The sequence below is a fragment of the Bos mutus genome, chromosome 4 (genome assembly GCF_027580195.1).
Source record: "Bos mutus isolate GX-2022 chromosome 4, NWIPB_WYAK_1.1, whole genome shotgun sequence".
Lineage (NCBI taxonomy): Eukaryota > Metazoa > Chordata > Mammalia > Artiodactyla > Bovidae > Bos > Bos mutus.
This window is the reverse complement of record NC_091620.1, coordinates 26,181,006-26,196,945: the sequence shown is the minus strand read 5'-3', so window position 1 is coordinate 26,196,945 and position 15,940 is coordinate 26,181,006. Positions and strand designations below refer to the sequence as shown.

General features: G+C 37.1%; 1 protein-coding gene across 2 annotated transcripts in view; it reads right to left on the bottom strand.

Annotated features, from left to right (window-relative positions):
• The window catches only part of TNPO3 (transportin 3), a 79,724-nt gene that overhangs the window by 33,770 nt on the left and 30,014 nt on the right, over positions 1 to 15,940 (bottom strand). For both annotated transcript variants that reach the window (XM_005905262.2, XM_005905264.2), the window contains 4 exons: positions 6,261 to 6,404; positions 3,474 to 3,649; positions 2,598 to 2,736; positions 1,243 to 1,389 (listed from right to left, as the gene is read on the bottom strand). In XM_005905262.2, the coding sequence (XP_005905324.1) occupies positions 1,243 to 1,389; positions 2,598 to 2,736; positions 3,474 to 3,649; positions 6,261 to 6,404 (606 nt within the window). The remainder of the gene's footprint in view (positions 1 to 1,242; positions 1,390 to 2,597; positions 2,737 to 3,473; positions 3,650 to 6,260; positions 6,405 to 15,940) is intronic.

Here is a 15,940-nt window from a genome sequence, read left to right as displayed (position 1 = left end):
GAACTAGCAGAGAGAAGAAAGGGATCAAGCAAACACAGCCATTTAAACCAGAGTAACTCTGTTTTTTTTACTTATCATGCTTCCAAGCACTATGGAATCCTGAGGATTCCTCAGTTTAAAAAAAAAAGTAGTGAAAACCACTGAACTAAATCATCACTAAAGTTCTGTGGAAATACAAAATACCATAACTCAGATGACAACATTAACATTAAGATATAGAGCACAGACAGTTTTCAGGCCAGGTTTAATATTAATAGGAAAAAAAAAAATCCACTCCAATTTATAGGCTGAAGGACAGAGATATTAAACTACCCAACCAAAATGATGAAATAAACACTATAAAATTTGAAATAACTAAGCAAAGAATGTGGTTGAAGCATTTTCCAATTAACCATTTTATAATATTTCTTGTATATTTTCTTCTAAGCAAATAGATTATTTCTACATTTTAAATTATAAAATCAGCATAAGTAATATAAAGAAAAATTTGCACTTATGTGTTCAGGGGAGACTCATGTTATTTTCCATGTCCTCACACAAATATTTCATTTTTGTGTTTAGTTTTAATCCAACCACGTATTTTAATTTTTTCTATAGTTTCTTTTGGTTTTATTTATTTTCATTTACTTTTTTGGCTGCATGGCACAGGAGATCCTGGCTCTCCAACCCGCACCCCCTGCATTGGAAGTGCAAAGTCTTAACCACTGGGCTGCCAGAGAAGTCAAGTAATTACTTTTAACTGCTGCATTATGATCCATCAAGTTGCTACATAATAATTTATGTAACTCTTCTATAATACTCTTTTGTGGGGAGGGCACACAGCACAGCTTGCAGGATCTTAGCTCCCTGACCAGGGATTGAACTTGGGCCCCACAGCAGTGAAAGCACCAAGTCCTAACCACTGGAATTTCCTAACCAAGGAACTTCCTCTTCTATACTCTTGTAAATGGATTTACCATATTTTACATTTATAGATAATGCCTTGTACATAACAATTTTTTTCTTCAGCAGAATTATTTAAGGTAAATTCCCAGAAGAATTACTGACTCAGCAGGACTGATTTCTTTCTACATAGGCATAGCACTCTTCATTAAACTGGTATTGACTTCCTCAGTGTAAGCTAGAATGACAGAAAACCTGCAGATTCCATTAGCTTTATTCTCTATCTTTTCAGTTCCTTTTCAAGTTAGCACTGAAAAGAAGAGGAAATCAAGACATGATTAAATAGAGAAGAAAACTTACATGATCTGGTTCCAACTGGCAGTGGCGAGCCAAGGCATGAAGCAGCCTTTGAATGTAAGCTTTGAAGATGCCATGAATAACCTCATCATTCGTTTTGTACAAATGCTCCCCTAGTCGGTACCAAAAATTAAAGGAAATTTCTACTACCTATCAACAGAAAGAGAAAACATGGTTTATTTGGATCAGAAAAGAAAGCAGTTTTATTATTACTAGGGCTAACAGGAAAGAAACACTTTAAACTAGTATGAGTGGAACCAGTTTAGCAGCCACCTTTTCTCTAGCAGATTATTATCTTCCCAAATTATCTTTCCATGTTAGACCCAAAACTCAACATTTAGGATGACTGGCTTTACATTCTCTGTCTAGGCCTGAGAAAATTTCTCCAGCAGTATACTGAATTTTAAATTTAGAGAAACATATACAGAAATCTCTTTAAAATGTAGTCTTTTTCCCTAAATTCTGAAATTATTTTTTTGAAATTAAAACACCTCTCAGCAGATAAACCTGCAAATATCTGTACAAACCACAGCTTATCTTATATGTGGCCCTATTTAAAGGAGAGATTATTATTAAGTAGAGCAATACTTCTGCCCAAAACTGTTTTGAGTTTCAACAAAATCCAGATATTGTCATGAAAGTATGTCAAGCAAACACATATTATCTTCTATGTGATCACAGAAAAAACACTGAGACTCACAAGAACTACTAGGCCCCTCCCTTAGAGGGGCCCTACCATCCTTTTCCCATCAAAGATCCAAAATGAAGCTATTTAAATAGAGCTAACCAAGCTTGGGAGTTCTTCTCACTTCTTATACTATTAAGAGGAGATAAAGCCTTTTGAATAAATAGAGTTGTGTTTTTGTTTTTTTTTCTCTTAATCTAGTAAACTTAAAAGTGGCAGCATGTCTTAGAGATTTGGGGATGAAGAAGACTCTTTAAGTCCTTTGAATCCCATTCTCATTTCCATCCATAATTTGGAGAAAATTTTTGGATTTTAAAACTTGGAGGTACAGTTAATATTTGGTATATTTCTTAAGCTATAAAGCTCTAAATAATAACTAAAGCTAGAGAGGGGGCCTCATTGGAAAAGTAATAAGCTTTGTTTCTAACAGATTCCTTCATGCTATGTACCAGTCAGCCCAGCTAAAACCAAGTAGGAAAACAGAAAAGAATCAAAGCAGAAGCTGACATATAATTTTTTTTTTAATTCACAGCAGAGTAAACTCTTCATGACATTAATTAAAAATAAAACTATAATTTCCCACAAATAAAAAGCTGTATAGGAGATAATAGAATGTAGACAATATGCAACATACAATTGAAAAATAATGGCATTAGCATAGTGTAAACACTACCTCATATTGAGGGTGCCCTGCACAGATAAGAAGCAGTTCCAGAGTTCGTAGGTCCCCAAGGCCTTGGCCTGGCGTACAAACAATTTTTTCAAGAAAAGTTTCACAAAGTTCAGTGAAAATACGGCAGTAATTCAGAACTCTGTAAAGGAAAAAGGAATAAGAACACCAAGTCAGATATCTGTATATTATGTGTACATACTCACAGACACAGTTAATCAAATAAAGAAACAATCCTTGGCCTAAGAGACATGTAGTGATTATTTGCTATGGTGTAGCACAATCTCCTCAGCAAACATCGTTCCTTAAATCATATACTTTTAAACATATAAGCAAATGTAAGTAAGTCAGTTCAATTCTCAATTATTAAAACATCTGAAGAAAATTCCATTCAATCACACTTGATACTTCAAAGGTCATCCCTAATTCTTAGAGCCTTATCCTCTGTAAGTGCTAAAACTTACTATTCTACATGATCACTACATCTCCCTCTGCATTTGATTTCCACTCCTGGTTCAGAGGTGAATAGCAGAGGATCTTGAGGATGCAATGTATATATTTACACAGGGTCATGAAGAATGGAGGTTTTTATTTTTTTTAATCTAGCAAACTTAAGTGGCAGCATGTCTGAGAGATTTGGAGATGAAGAAGACTCTTTAAGTCTCTTCAATCTCATTCTCATTTCCTTCCATAATTTGGAGAAAATTTTTGGATGTTAAAACTTGAAGGTACAGTTAAGATTTGGTATGTATTTTAGCTGTAAACTCTAAAGAATAACTGAAGCTAGAGACAGGGCTTCAGTGGCAAAATATGAATGAAAAGAAGGTGACTTAAAAGAATCCCAGGCTGTATGGTCTCCTGCCCTTAATAACTACTCACTTATCTAAATCTTCACGTGCCACAGCCATATGATAGGCTGTCTCCAATGTCAGGACTCCTTGAAAAAGTTGCATGGCTAATGCCAAGTTGGTTTCCACATTCTCAATGGCATAGAGAGCTGAGCACACACAGTCTGAAGCAGCTTCGTGTAGGTTCGATGAGGTCTTATCCTGTTGCTGGGAGGTAGCAGGAATAGGGAAGTAAGATAATTAAGCTGTAATCCAATAGGATAGCAATTAAAGCCTGTTTCTGAACATGTACTTTATATACACATAACAGCCTAATATTCATGGCCTTCAACAAGACAACATCCATCAATCTTCCTATTTCTGACTATTTGCCAAGCAAATCTGTCTTTTGGTACTTCAATCATGGATGGTCACATGACTTCTAAAATTCACGTTTTCTCCCATTCACTAGTCCCTCCTGGAATGTCTTGTGTTCCCTGCCCTATTTTCCATGGAAATCTTCTCCATCTTTTTTCTGATATTCAAGTACTATTTAAAGTGAAAAGGTTCAACAAGTATCAACGACTCAAACCTAACACATTACTCTGATATTTCAGAATACTAAGGTTAAACAGAGGTTCTGAAAGCTTCTGGGGAAAAGAGAAGGTAACTTAGAAAGGAGCAAAAATCAAGTTACTCATCTCATTAGTAATGATACCTGCCAGTATATAGGAAAACAAGGCCTTGGAAATTTTGAAGAAAAAGAATATTGAATTTGGAATTCTATATCTAAGCTAAATCATTAATTAAGAATGAAATAAAAACATTTCTCAAGAATGCATGCAAAAACTCAGTATTTATTTCCCACATATCCTTCTGAGGAAAGTATCTGAGATGGGCTCAAAAAAAAAAGGTTAATCCAATCCATAGCAGAGTAAAGAAAAGTCCCAGGATGACAAATGGACGCAACTGATACAAACTAGAGCATATTAGAAAGTTCAAGGAGGGAGGCCTCTAGGGGTTCTATTAAATAGTCCAGAGATTGGATAAATTTAGTAAGGCATACTGGTCATTTGTGAATAATAAAACACAAGGACATTTAGAATCTCCAAGGGGGTAAAAAGCTATAAAAGCAGGGTTGGAAAAGCACAAAGACACAAATTACTCATTAGGTTATTCTTTGAGTGGTGGTGAACTCAAAAATATTCATTGTATTACAATGTTTCAAAAGTTAAATAAATGTTCAAATTTACTCTTTTGTATATATCAATTATTATTTTTAAAATATTTTTTAAAAGAACTATAAGAAAAAAAGCTATATAATAAGGTCCTGGCCTAAGCATTTGTTTAGTTGCTAAGTCATGTCCAACCCTTTTGGTGACCCCCATGGACTATAGCCTGCCAGGGTCCTCTGTCCATGGGATTTCTCAGGTAGGAATACTGCACTGAGTTGCCATTTCCTTCTCCAGGGAACCTTCCCGACCCAGGGATCAAACTGACGTCTCCTGCACGGCAAGCAGATTCTTTACAACTGAACCACCAGGGAGGCCCTAGCACAAAGCAAACTATTTAGTTTTATGTGGCATGACTGCAAACCACTGAAAGAATATAAGAATGAGAATATATTTGACTCTGACTCCAGAAACATTCTTAAGTAACAGAGGACTGGTCATGACACTGGATCAATAGAGAAAACAATAGGAATATATCTGGCACATTGGTTTGTTCTTTACCCCAATCTCAGTTCCCAAGAGTCATCACTGAAGTTTGAAGTGTATTTTAGACTGTCCTCCATTCATATGTTGTCATATTTATATACTCAAAAAAAAAAAGTGGGACCTAAATTTTTTAATACTGACTACTCTTTCACACAACCTGGTGAGATGAAAATCAGAATTATTATCATTAAGGTATGGCATCAACAGACATGGAGACAAAGATAATGATTAGCAAAACAATTACTAGCATCTTAATTTTCCTGAATTTTAGCTTCTGATGCAAGAATGACAGCAAAAATACACTAAAAACATTATATATAATATCTAAAACGTCTCCTTGAAGAATCCATTTTCCTTTTCTTTCTTAAATCCAGTGATATCAATTAATATCATGCTAGCATCTTCTAAATAGTTTACCAGCATAGACCCAGTATGGAAATACAGAGTTTCCACCCTAATATGTGTTCATGGAAGGAAAACCATCAGGGAGAAAGAGACAAAGTCACACCCACCTCCAAAGACCAGTTTAACATTTGTGCTTGAGATACTGCTGCTTCTTGTTCTAAAAACTAGTCTTATTCTAAGCACTCCCATCAACCAAGACAGAGGAATGTACTACTAGCCATTATTACTTTTAAAGTTTAAGAAAGAAATGTACCAGTATATAAAAAGACACGACTTTTAATCTCAAAAACCCAAAATTCATCTTACACATACCGTAATGTTTAACTATCTCAACTACGAAGATAATATTCTGATCTGTAATTGTCTCAACCATCCAATGGTCATTATTAGAAACACACAACTTCATACTTTAAAAATAACGAAAAAGATGCCAACGGTACTTTTGTTACTTGACTTTTAATATGTAAATCAATGATTTACATATAAAACTGCTTTTCTCTTAAACCTAACTACATTATATTCTGAGCACTAAAAATAATATCTTAATGTGGTATTTGGCAACAAGGAAGGGACAGTGCTGCTTTCTTACCATACACTTCCTACTCACACTGCAAAAATCCGAAAACACTCTTATATCCCATAAGGGCAGTTACTGTTTAAGTGACTATGTGCCAGAAATAAACAAAAGCCATTTCATAAATGAAGCCATTACTTACCAAAACCTCAAAAAGGAGTGCTAGTAACTTATTGTTAGCCATGAAGTTACTGTCCAAAACTCCTAAGTTAAACCAACTTCCCAAACAGCGAAAGACCTTCATAAGCATTTTCTCATCTGTTCCTGCTTTTTCTACACAAGTCATCTGAAAAGAAAAAAATAATTATAAAAATAATACCAATTTTTACATTTAAAACATTGTTAAAAAATGAAATATTTTTACAATCACTTTATAGATATGATACTGAGAAGGATGGCAATAACAGTTAAAAGTGTTTTTTACTTGCCAGACACTGTCTTGTTGCTCTTAAATCATTTAACCTCCACTAAAATTGTACAAGTATGTATATACTATTATTATCTTTATTATCTCCACTTTCTAACCTGAGAAGCTGAGCTACACAGAGGCAGAGACTGGTTCAAAGATACATATGTTTCAGAAACAACTATATTTCTTAGATTCCACTTCTGTATTAATATAATCTTAACAAGAGAATTGTCTTTAGCACTCATCATCTCAGCCCCTTCATGTTTCACAGCCTTGTCGTGGCAAAGGGGTTTTCGTAAATCAATGAAACTGTAAGCCATGCCGTACAGCACCACTCAAGATGGACGGACAACTACTAATAGCTCCAGGAAGACTGAACTGGCTGGGCCAAAGCAAACACCCAGTTGTAGATGTGTCTGGTGAGGAAAGTAAAGTTCAATGCTATAAAGAACAATATTGCACAGGAACCTGGAATGTTAGGTCCATGAATCAAGGTAAACTGGACACTGACAAGCAGCAGATGGCAAGATTGAATATCGACATCTTAGAAATCAGTGAACTAAAAGTGACTCAAATGAGAGAATTTAATTCAGATGACCAGCATATCTATTACTGTGGACAAGAATCTGTTAGAAGAAATAGAGTAACCCTCATAGTCAACAAAGAGTCCAAAATGCAGTATCTGGGTGCAATCTTAAAAACAACAGTACGATCTCAGTTTGTTTCCAAGGCAAATCATTCAACATCACAGTAATCCAAATCTATGCCCCAACCATTAATGCTGAAGAAGTTAACCAGTTCGTTAAACACCTACAACATCTCCTAGCACACAAACACACACACACAAAGATGTCCTTTTCGTCACAGGGGATTGCAACGCAAAAGGAAGAAGTCAAGAGATATCCAGAGTAACAGGCAAGTTTCTCCTTGGAGTACAAAATGAAACCGAACAAAGGCTAACAGTTTTATCAACAGAATATGCTGGTTATAGAACACCCTTTTCCAACAACCCAAGAGATGACTCTACACATGGACATTACCAGATGGTCAATACTGAAATCAGATTGATTATGTTCTTTGCAGTCAAAGATGGAGACATTCTATACAGTCAGTAAAAACAATACCTAAAAAGCTGACTGTGGTTGAGATCATAACTAGGTCATTCAGGTATGACCTAAATCAAATCCCCTTATATTATACAGTGGAGGTGATGAATAGATTCAAGGGATTAGATTCGGTAGACAGAGTGCTTGAAGAACTATGGATGGAGGTTCATAACATTGTACAGGAGGCAGTGACCAAAACCACCCCAAAGAAAAAGAAATGCAAGAAGGCAAAGCAGTTGTCAGAGGAGGCTCTATAAATAGCTGAGGAAGAAGAGAAGCCAAAGGCAAGGGAGAAAGGGAAAGATATACCCAATTGAATGCAGAGTTCGAGAATAGCAAGGGGAGACAAGAAGGCCTTCTTAAATGAACAATGCAGAGAAATAGAAGAAAACAACAGAATGGGAAAGACTAGAGATTTCTTCAAGATAATTAGAGATATCAAGGGAACATTTCATGTGTATTCATGGCAAGAATACACAGAAGAACTATACAAAAAAGGACTTAATGACCCAGATAACCATGATAGTGTGGTCACTCACCTAGAGCCGGATATCCTGGAATATAAAGTCATGTGGGCCTTGGGAAGGATTACAACAAACAAACCTAGTGGAGGTGATTGAATTCAAGCTGAGCTATTAAATATCTTAAAAGATGATCCTGTTAAAAAAGTGTTGTATCAGAATGTCAGCAAATTTGGAAAACTCAGCAGTGGCCACAGAACTAGAGAAGGTCAGGTTTCATCCCAATCCCAAAGAAAGGCAATGCCAAAGAATGTTCAAACTATTGTACAATTGTGCTCATTTCACATGCTAGCAAGGTTATGTCAAAATCTTTCAAGACAGGCTTCGGCAGTACAGGAACCAAGAACTTCCAGATGTACAAGCTGGGTTTAGAAAAGGTAAATCAAACTGCCAACATCCACTGGATCATTGAGAAAGCAAGGGAAAAACATCTATGTCTGCTTTACAGACTGTGCTAAAGCCTTTGACTCTATGGATCACAATGAACTGTGGAAAACTGAAAGAGATGGGAGTTCCACTACATTACCTGTCTCCTGAGAAACCTGTATGTGGGTCAAGAAGCAACAGTTAGAACTGGACATTGAACAACTGACTGGTTCAAAATTGGGAAAGGAGTATGACAAGGCTATTTATTGTCACACTGTTTATTTAACTTATATGCAGAGTACATCATTTGAAATGCTGGGCTGGATGAGTCACAAGCTGGAATCAAGATTGCCAGGAGAAATATCAACAACCCCAGATATGCAGATGATACCACTCTAATGGCAGAAAGTGAAGAGGAACTAAAGGGCCTCTTAATGAGGGTGAAACAGGAGAGTGAAAAAGCTGCCTTGAAATTCAACATTCAAAACACTAAGATCATGGCATCTGGTCCCATCACTTCATGGCAAACCTAAGGGGATAAAGTGGAAGCAGTGACAGATTTTATTTTCTTGGGCTCCAGAATCACTGCAGATGGTGACTACTACCAGGAAATTAAAAGACGCTTGCTCCTTGGAAGGAAAGCTATGACAAACCTAGATAGTGTATTAAAAAAGCAGAGACATCACTTTGCCAACAACGGTTCATGTACAGTCAAAGCTATGGTTTTTCCGGTAGTCATGTACGGATGTGAAAGTTGGATCATAAAGAAGGCTGAGTGTCAAAGAATTGATGCTTTCGAATTGTGCTGGAAAAGACTCTCAAGTGTCCCTTGGACTGCGAGAAGATCAAACCAGCCAATCCTAAAGGAAATCAACCCTGAATATTCACTGGAAGAACTGAAGCTGAAGCTCCAATACTTTGGCCAACTGATGTGAAGAGCTGACTCACTGGAAAAGACCCTGATGCTGGGAAAGGTTGAGGCTAAAAGAGAAAGGGGCAGCAGAGGATGAGATAGGTTAGACAGCATCACTGACTCAATGGACATGAACTTGAGCAAACTCCAGGAAAGAGGGGAGGACAGAGGAGCCTGGTGTGCTCTAGTCCATGGGTTTGCAAAGAGTCAGACAGGACTTAGTGACTGAAAAAGAACAAATAATAATTGATCTTGAATTAACAAAATGGAGAATAAATGAAGGGAGAAAAATATTAAGAGTCCAGGCTCAGTTCAAGAGCAAGAAGAATAATATTTTTAAAAAATTTAAAAGTTGAATACAATATTTAGGAATAAGTCCATTTGAATGGACCACAAAGTGTAATACTGACAAAATAAAAAGATAGAATAAAAACATTAAAGAGAAAATGGGGGAACTAAATGAAAAAAGTTCTAAGAAGTCTTTAGTATCTTCTATCACAGCCAAGTACATATTTTTCTTGGTAATTGTGGACTAATTTAATCCTCTAAGTCCTAAAACAAGACAAAAGACACGAGAGACTTATAGACCTTATTAAGTCCCACAAGGTATATCAATATTTTTCAGATACCATGATGATATCACCTGTCATCAATTACGATGAAGTGCTAAATCAAGTCCAAGTAGCTAAATGCACTTGATCATCATGGCAGTAATAATAACTATAAGGACTATCATGGCTGCTGAATGTTTTTTAGTCATTTGAGTGCTTACAAAATTACAAGCTTTGGTCTGTTAACCCAGCTCAAGTCACAGTCTGAGAACTAGCAACATGACTAGCATTCCATGACAGCTCTAAATGAAGCTCTTATAATATTGCTCAAACTCATATACAAAATTTAATTGTGTGGCTTGCTGAATTACAAACAACAGTTGAATTTACAGTCCTACCAAGTTTCTCATGTCAAAGTTCTGAAATTGACTGGTAAACAGCAGACTTCTGAAGTCTGGAATGGGGACATCCAGTTGGACCCTAATGAAACTGGTAATCCAAGTCACTCTGAGTCTCCCTTACCAATAGAAGTAGCCTCTGCCTTCCAGTGTCTGAGACAAGCCTTTCTCAGCTTCAAAGCCCTGTAATAACCCCATCTGAGACAGAGGCCTTGAAAGAAGATGCCCAATCTCTTCAACACCTTCCACAAACATCCCCAATAATACTCATAAACTAGGGTCAAATCTCAGAATGTTCTAGGGGAACAGGAGGAAACAACTTATACACCAATACAACTGTGAAACTTCACTTAAATGTGTCTAAAGAAACCTAGGAAACACGCAGAAAGGTGTTAGACTGAGGAAGGCTGGACTATAACACTAGATTGAGCCAAACATTGACACAAGTATACTTTCTTGAGAGTATTCATTTAGTGAGTGTATGGAGTCTCTGGGAAGTACCAATAGGAACATCATAGTACAAATATCTAGAATTTTGGAACAAATCTATGCACTCTTCTACAGGTAACTATCTGTCTTTTGAAAATCAGCTTCTGGCTTACTATAAGACCTGGGCAGGCCTATCCATAGGACATCAGGTGATTATGTGACCTGACCTTCCGACCATGAACTAAGTACTGACTGAACTACCTAGCCTTAAGATTGGGCATGCATAACAAGAGACTTGTCATCAGATGAAAATGATATAAAGAGGTTGAGTATAGGAAGATTTGGAAGCTACAAAAATGTTACATGAGTATAGATGGCTCAGATTCTCTGACACCACTTATTCTTACATTGATTCATCCCCTTCAGTCCATGCTTGTGGCCTCCTGGGATGTTCCTTACAACTGGATAACTGAAGAAAACATTCAAGCCTGGATTACAGATTGATCTGCATATGCTGGTACCACCTGAAGGCAGACAGCTATAGGATTACAGGCCCACTCCAGGGCCACAGTGAAGGCCAATGCTGAAGGAAAACCCTCCTAGTGGCCATAACTTCAAGCAGTCTGTATAGCTGTCCACCATGTCTGCAGTGAGATGAAAAGAAATTTGGATTGCCACTTATTCATGGACCCTTGTCAATCATTTGGATAGATGATCAGGGATTTGGCAGAAACAAGACTGGAAGATTGGTGACAAGCAAGTCTGAGAAAGAGGTATATGAATGACATATAAATGGGCACAGATTTCTGCCTGATGTGAATACCCACCAGAGCATCACTATATCCCAATGATAGATAGACAAAATGACAAACTCTAACAATGTCAGCCTCTTTCCCTAGCCATCCAGTGCTTGCTCAATAGGCTCACAAACAAAGTGGCCAGAGTAGTAGGGATGGAGGCTAAACATATATTAACATGGATTTCCACTTTACCAAGGCTTAACAGGTAAACAATACTGATGAGTGTCTGTCAACAGCAGAGACGAACACTGAGTCCCCAGTGGCACCAATTGCCACGGAGACCAGGTTCACTGATTATATTGGCTTCTATCATGGAGGAAGCAGAGATTTGTTCTCATAGGAATAGGCACAAATTCTGGATATAGAACCGTCTTCCCTGCTTATAATGCTTCTGTCAACATTATCATTCATAGACTCAAAGAATACCACATCTAACCATGATGGTATCATAGCAAATCAAGAAACTCGTATCAGAGTAAAGGAAGTACAGTAATGGGCAACTCTGAGCTCTATTAGTTTGGAGATCTGGGTCCCAAAGAAAGTATGTTTCCAATAGGAAACTCAAAAATAATTCCAGTGAATTGGAACATAAAAATACCACCTGGACAATGGGAGCTTCTTATGCCACTGAACCAACAGGAAAAGGAGTTACTTTACAGACTAGAGTGACGAATCACAATTACCAGTGAAACACTGTATTGCTTCTATATAATCAAAGCAAGGAGTTCTAGGTCTGGAACCCAGAGGATTTTCTAGGGAGTCTCTTTGTTACTTCCATGCCCAAAAGGTTAATGGAAAACTATAGAAACAACAATCCACAAGGCAGGATGATTGAGGGCTCAGACTTTTTGGGAATGAAGTCTTGGGTAAATTCACAGAGTAAAGAATCCTAAGCAGCTAAGTTTCTGGTCAGGACAGGTGTCTTAGTCCATTCAGGCTGCTATTAACAGAATAATACAGAACAGGTGGCTTATAAACAATAGAAACTTTCTTACAGTTCTGGAGACTGGAAGTCCAAGATCAAGGTACCAGTCTCTGCTGAGGACCTGCTCCTTGTTTCATAAACAATTGTCTTTTTACTGTGTCTTCACATGGCATAAACGGGAAGGGAGCTGTCTGGGGTCTCTTTTATATGGGCACTAATCCCATTCATGAGGGCTCCACTGTCATGACCTAATCACCTCCGAAAGGCCACATCTCCAATACCATCACCTTGGAGATTCGTTTTCAACATATGAATTTCGAGGCAGGGGCACACACAAATATTCAACCTATAGCAGCAGAGAAAACATGAAATGAGTTGTGGAAGAAAAAAGCCATATATACCAATTACAGCCTTGTAATCAATATAAGTGAGGACTGTAGTAGTTCCATATTTTCTATCTGCTTGTTACACCACTGCACTGGTGTTTAAATATGTATAAAAGAGCACCTATGGGAGCTAAGTTAAAAGGCAAGACTGTGGCCAGCTGCAGAACTATTGCCTCTCAGCTCCAAATTCACCCTTTTAGAACTACTCTGTGAAAATGGATCTGGGCCCTTAAAATATTTTTGTCCCGTGCCAGCTGGTACTAACTTTTTGTCGGAAGGTCACTAGAGAGAAAGTGCAGAAGGAAAAGGGTTTTGCTTCCTGATTCTAGTGTGCTCACTAAGCAGCCTTCTAAAGAACATGCAGCTTCTTCAGCCCCAGACTGATAGTTTCTCTGGTGTCCAGCTCTTGCAGTATATTGGCCAGCACTTTCTCCAGCACCAACTCTCATCCTCACCAACAGTTTTTCAGCAAACTGCTCCTGGCCCCTAAGGAATGTACATTCTTCTTTAGCAACAGATTCAGTGCACTTAGCTTCTCCAGTGCCTACATTACACAGTGGCCAGTAGCCTCCTCTGGCATTCCCACACCCTGCTGATTCTGCTGCAGAGTGCCTCTGGTGAGATACCTTCCCTAACAACTTTCTTGGCCTTCCTAGAAAGCAGATTTTTAGCAAGTTTGAGAGGAGAGATTTTCAGTGGCATGCAGCACCACGGTGACTTCTTTACCATGACCAAACCATCACCAACAGGGTTTGAATCTCAGTCCTGGGAGAGGGGTGAACTCTTCCTTCCTTAGAAACTCTATCTTAGCCTTGACCTTAATGACTGCTCCTTGTATCTGTTTTATTTGTATACTCTTTAGAGCTCTCTTTACCTCTTATTAGACAATCCCTTGTTACTACAGATACCTGTTATAGTTAAACATTCTTTATATTGAATAGTCCCAATAAATTAGTAGGTGGTTTCTCTCTCCTGACTGGACCCAAACTGATACTAAAAGGAACCAAGGGTTCTAGATCTGGGGCAAAGCAGTAACTAGATGATTACTAGTTACCTTTTTCTGTGAGGAAATAAAGATGTGCTCCAGTGGCCAAAGTCGTAACATTTAAAGCATCAAAAGGATAACTTAAGCAAAGACCCTGAATCAATGAAACTCATGGGACCATAATACACCATAAAGAGAAAGTCAAGGGGAAAAAGTAACATTTAAGTAATCTTAAAAACAAAATCCTTATAGAGAAAACAGAATAATCAAAAATTAAAGATTCATCCTGCCTTTCTAGTGGGAACTTAGAAGAATGTTAATATACATGTAGAAAGAAAGAATTAGCAAAACTTTATTTTGCAAACCACGATGGAATTATTAAGGTAAGGATTATAAACTTAGAATTTAACATTCATACAAACTGCATTATATTGTAAGGGGAGAAAAAAACTTTATAAATGGAAGAATCAAACTGTCATCATTCTAATCTAGTCAATCCTAGCACAGCATCACTAACCAAAGTGATGCTTTTAGAAGGTCAACCAAAACGTATATCTTCTGATAAATTGCAGGAGGAAATATCTAAGTTGTTTTCTAGCTAAAAATATTTAACCTTTTAAAACTAACCTATCAAAGTCTTTCAGTCTTTCTTACCAGGTTCCTGGGAAAGAATTAAGTCCTGCAGAAAATGATGTGAGTGTCTATTTTCTCAATCATCCTGTGAATGGTATATAGGAGAAACTGTAGACGCCTTAGGGCATTTAAGGCTTAATTCTCTTGAGGAATTCCTACTGAGTGGGGCTGCTTTAGATGTAACTTCCGATTAGAGGAATTATAGAGAACAGAAAAACAAACTAAATGACACAAAGACAATCCAGGAAGTAAGAAGATGCTTTATAAAACAACTAGTCCAGTCTCAACAAATCAGTGTCATTTTGAAAAAATGAAGAAGGGGGACTGTGATCATAACAACTTGATACAAGGCATGGTTCTAGACTAGTTATTGATATGAAAAAATGCTACAAATATATGTTAGGACCAACTCAGGAAATGTGAATATGGTCTAGGTATTTATTAGATGATACAAAAATTTACTGAAACGGAAAGATGAAGCTGGAGGACTGGAAAAGCAGGCTCCAGAAGGGTGGGTGAAGCATATTCTCATTTGGATTTTCAAAATCTGTATACATGTTCACAGAGGATACATACTAAAGGATTAACAGCGTGATAGATGGTTTGAATGTAACTTGATTATCTATATTTTCTAACTTTCTATTACACGATTTCTTTAAAATAAATGGTTAATTGAAAACACATTTAACTTAAAAAAGTAATTTTCCAATGAACTTCTAATGAACACAATTTTAAACAAAACTTTGTTTTTCAAATGAAAAGTTCTATGATGCTGAAGTACTGAAATACATTCCTGAAAAATAATCTACTATAACCACACTGTCGAGAAATTGACCTGGACGCAAAACCTAAAAATGGTATATGGGCTAAATAATCAATTTAATACCATTTATTAGTTCAGGAATCAGCAAAATTTTTCCACAGAAGGGTCAGATAGTAAATATTTTAGGCTTTGCAGACCATATGGTCTCTGCAAAAACTACTCAATTCTGCTGTTAGCCCAAAATTATGGCCACAGACAACATGTAACTGAACGGGCATGACTGTGTCCCAGTAAAACTTCATCTACAAACAGCCCATGGACCGTAACTTTACCTACCCTGGTTGAGGACATTAAAATTTCCACCTAATCAAAAAGGATCCAAGCACATTTAACTATTTTTTATTAAAGAACAGTATATTCTATAATTATGACATTATTCAAAGGTGAAGTAAAGTCAAGTACCACCACCCTATCAAAAACTCTCAATTTATCCCTTAGAGAGGATCTTTCCTTAAGTAAATTTATATGCAGTTCCTGGAGCACAGTCCTTACTCAAGAGCCTACAGCTGGTAGCAGGAAGGAGGAGAACAAGGGATATGTAATCAGAAGACCTGAGTTCAAATTCTGAATTAGCAGT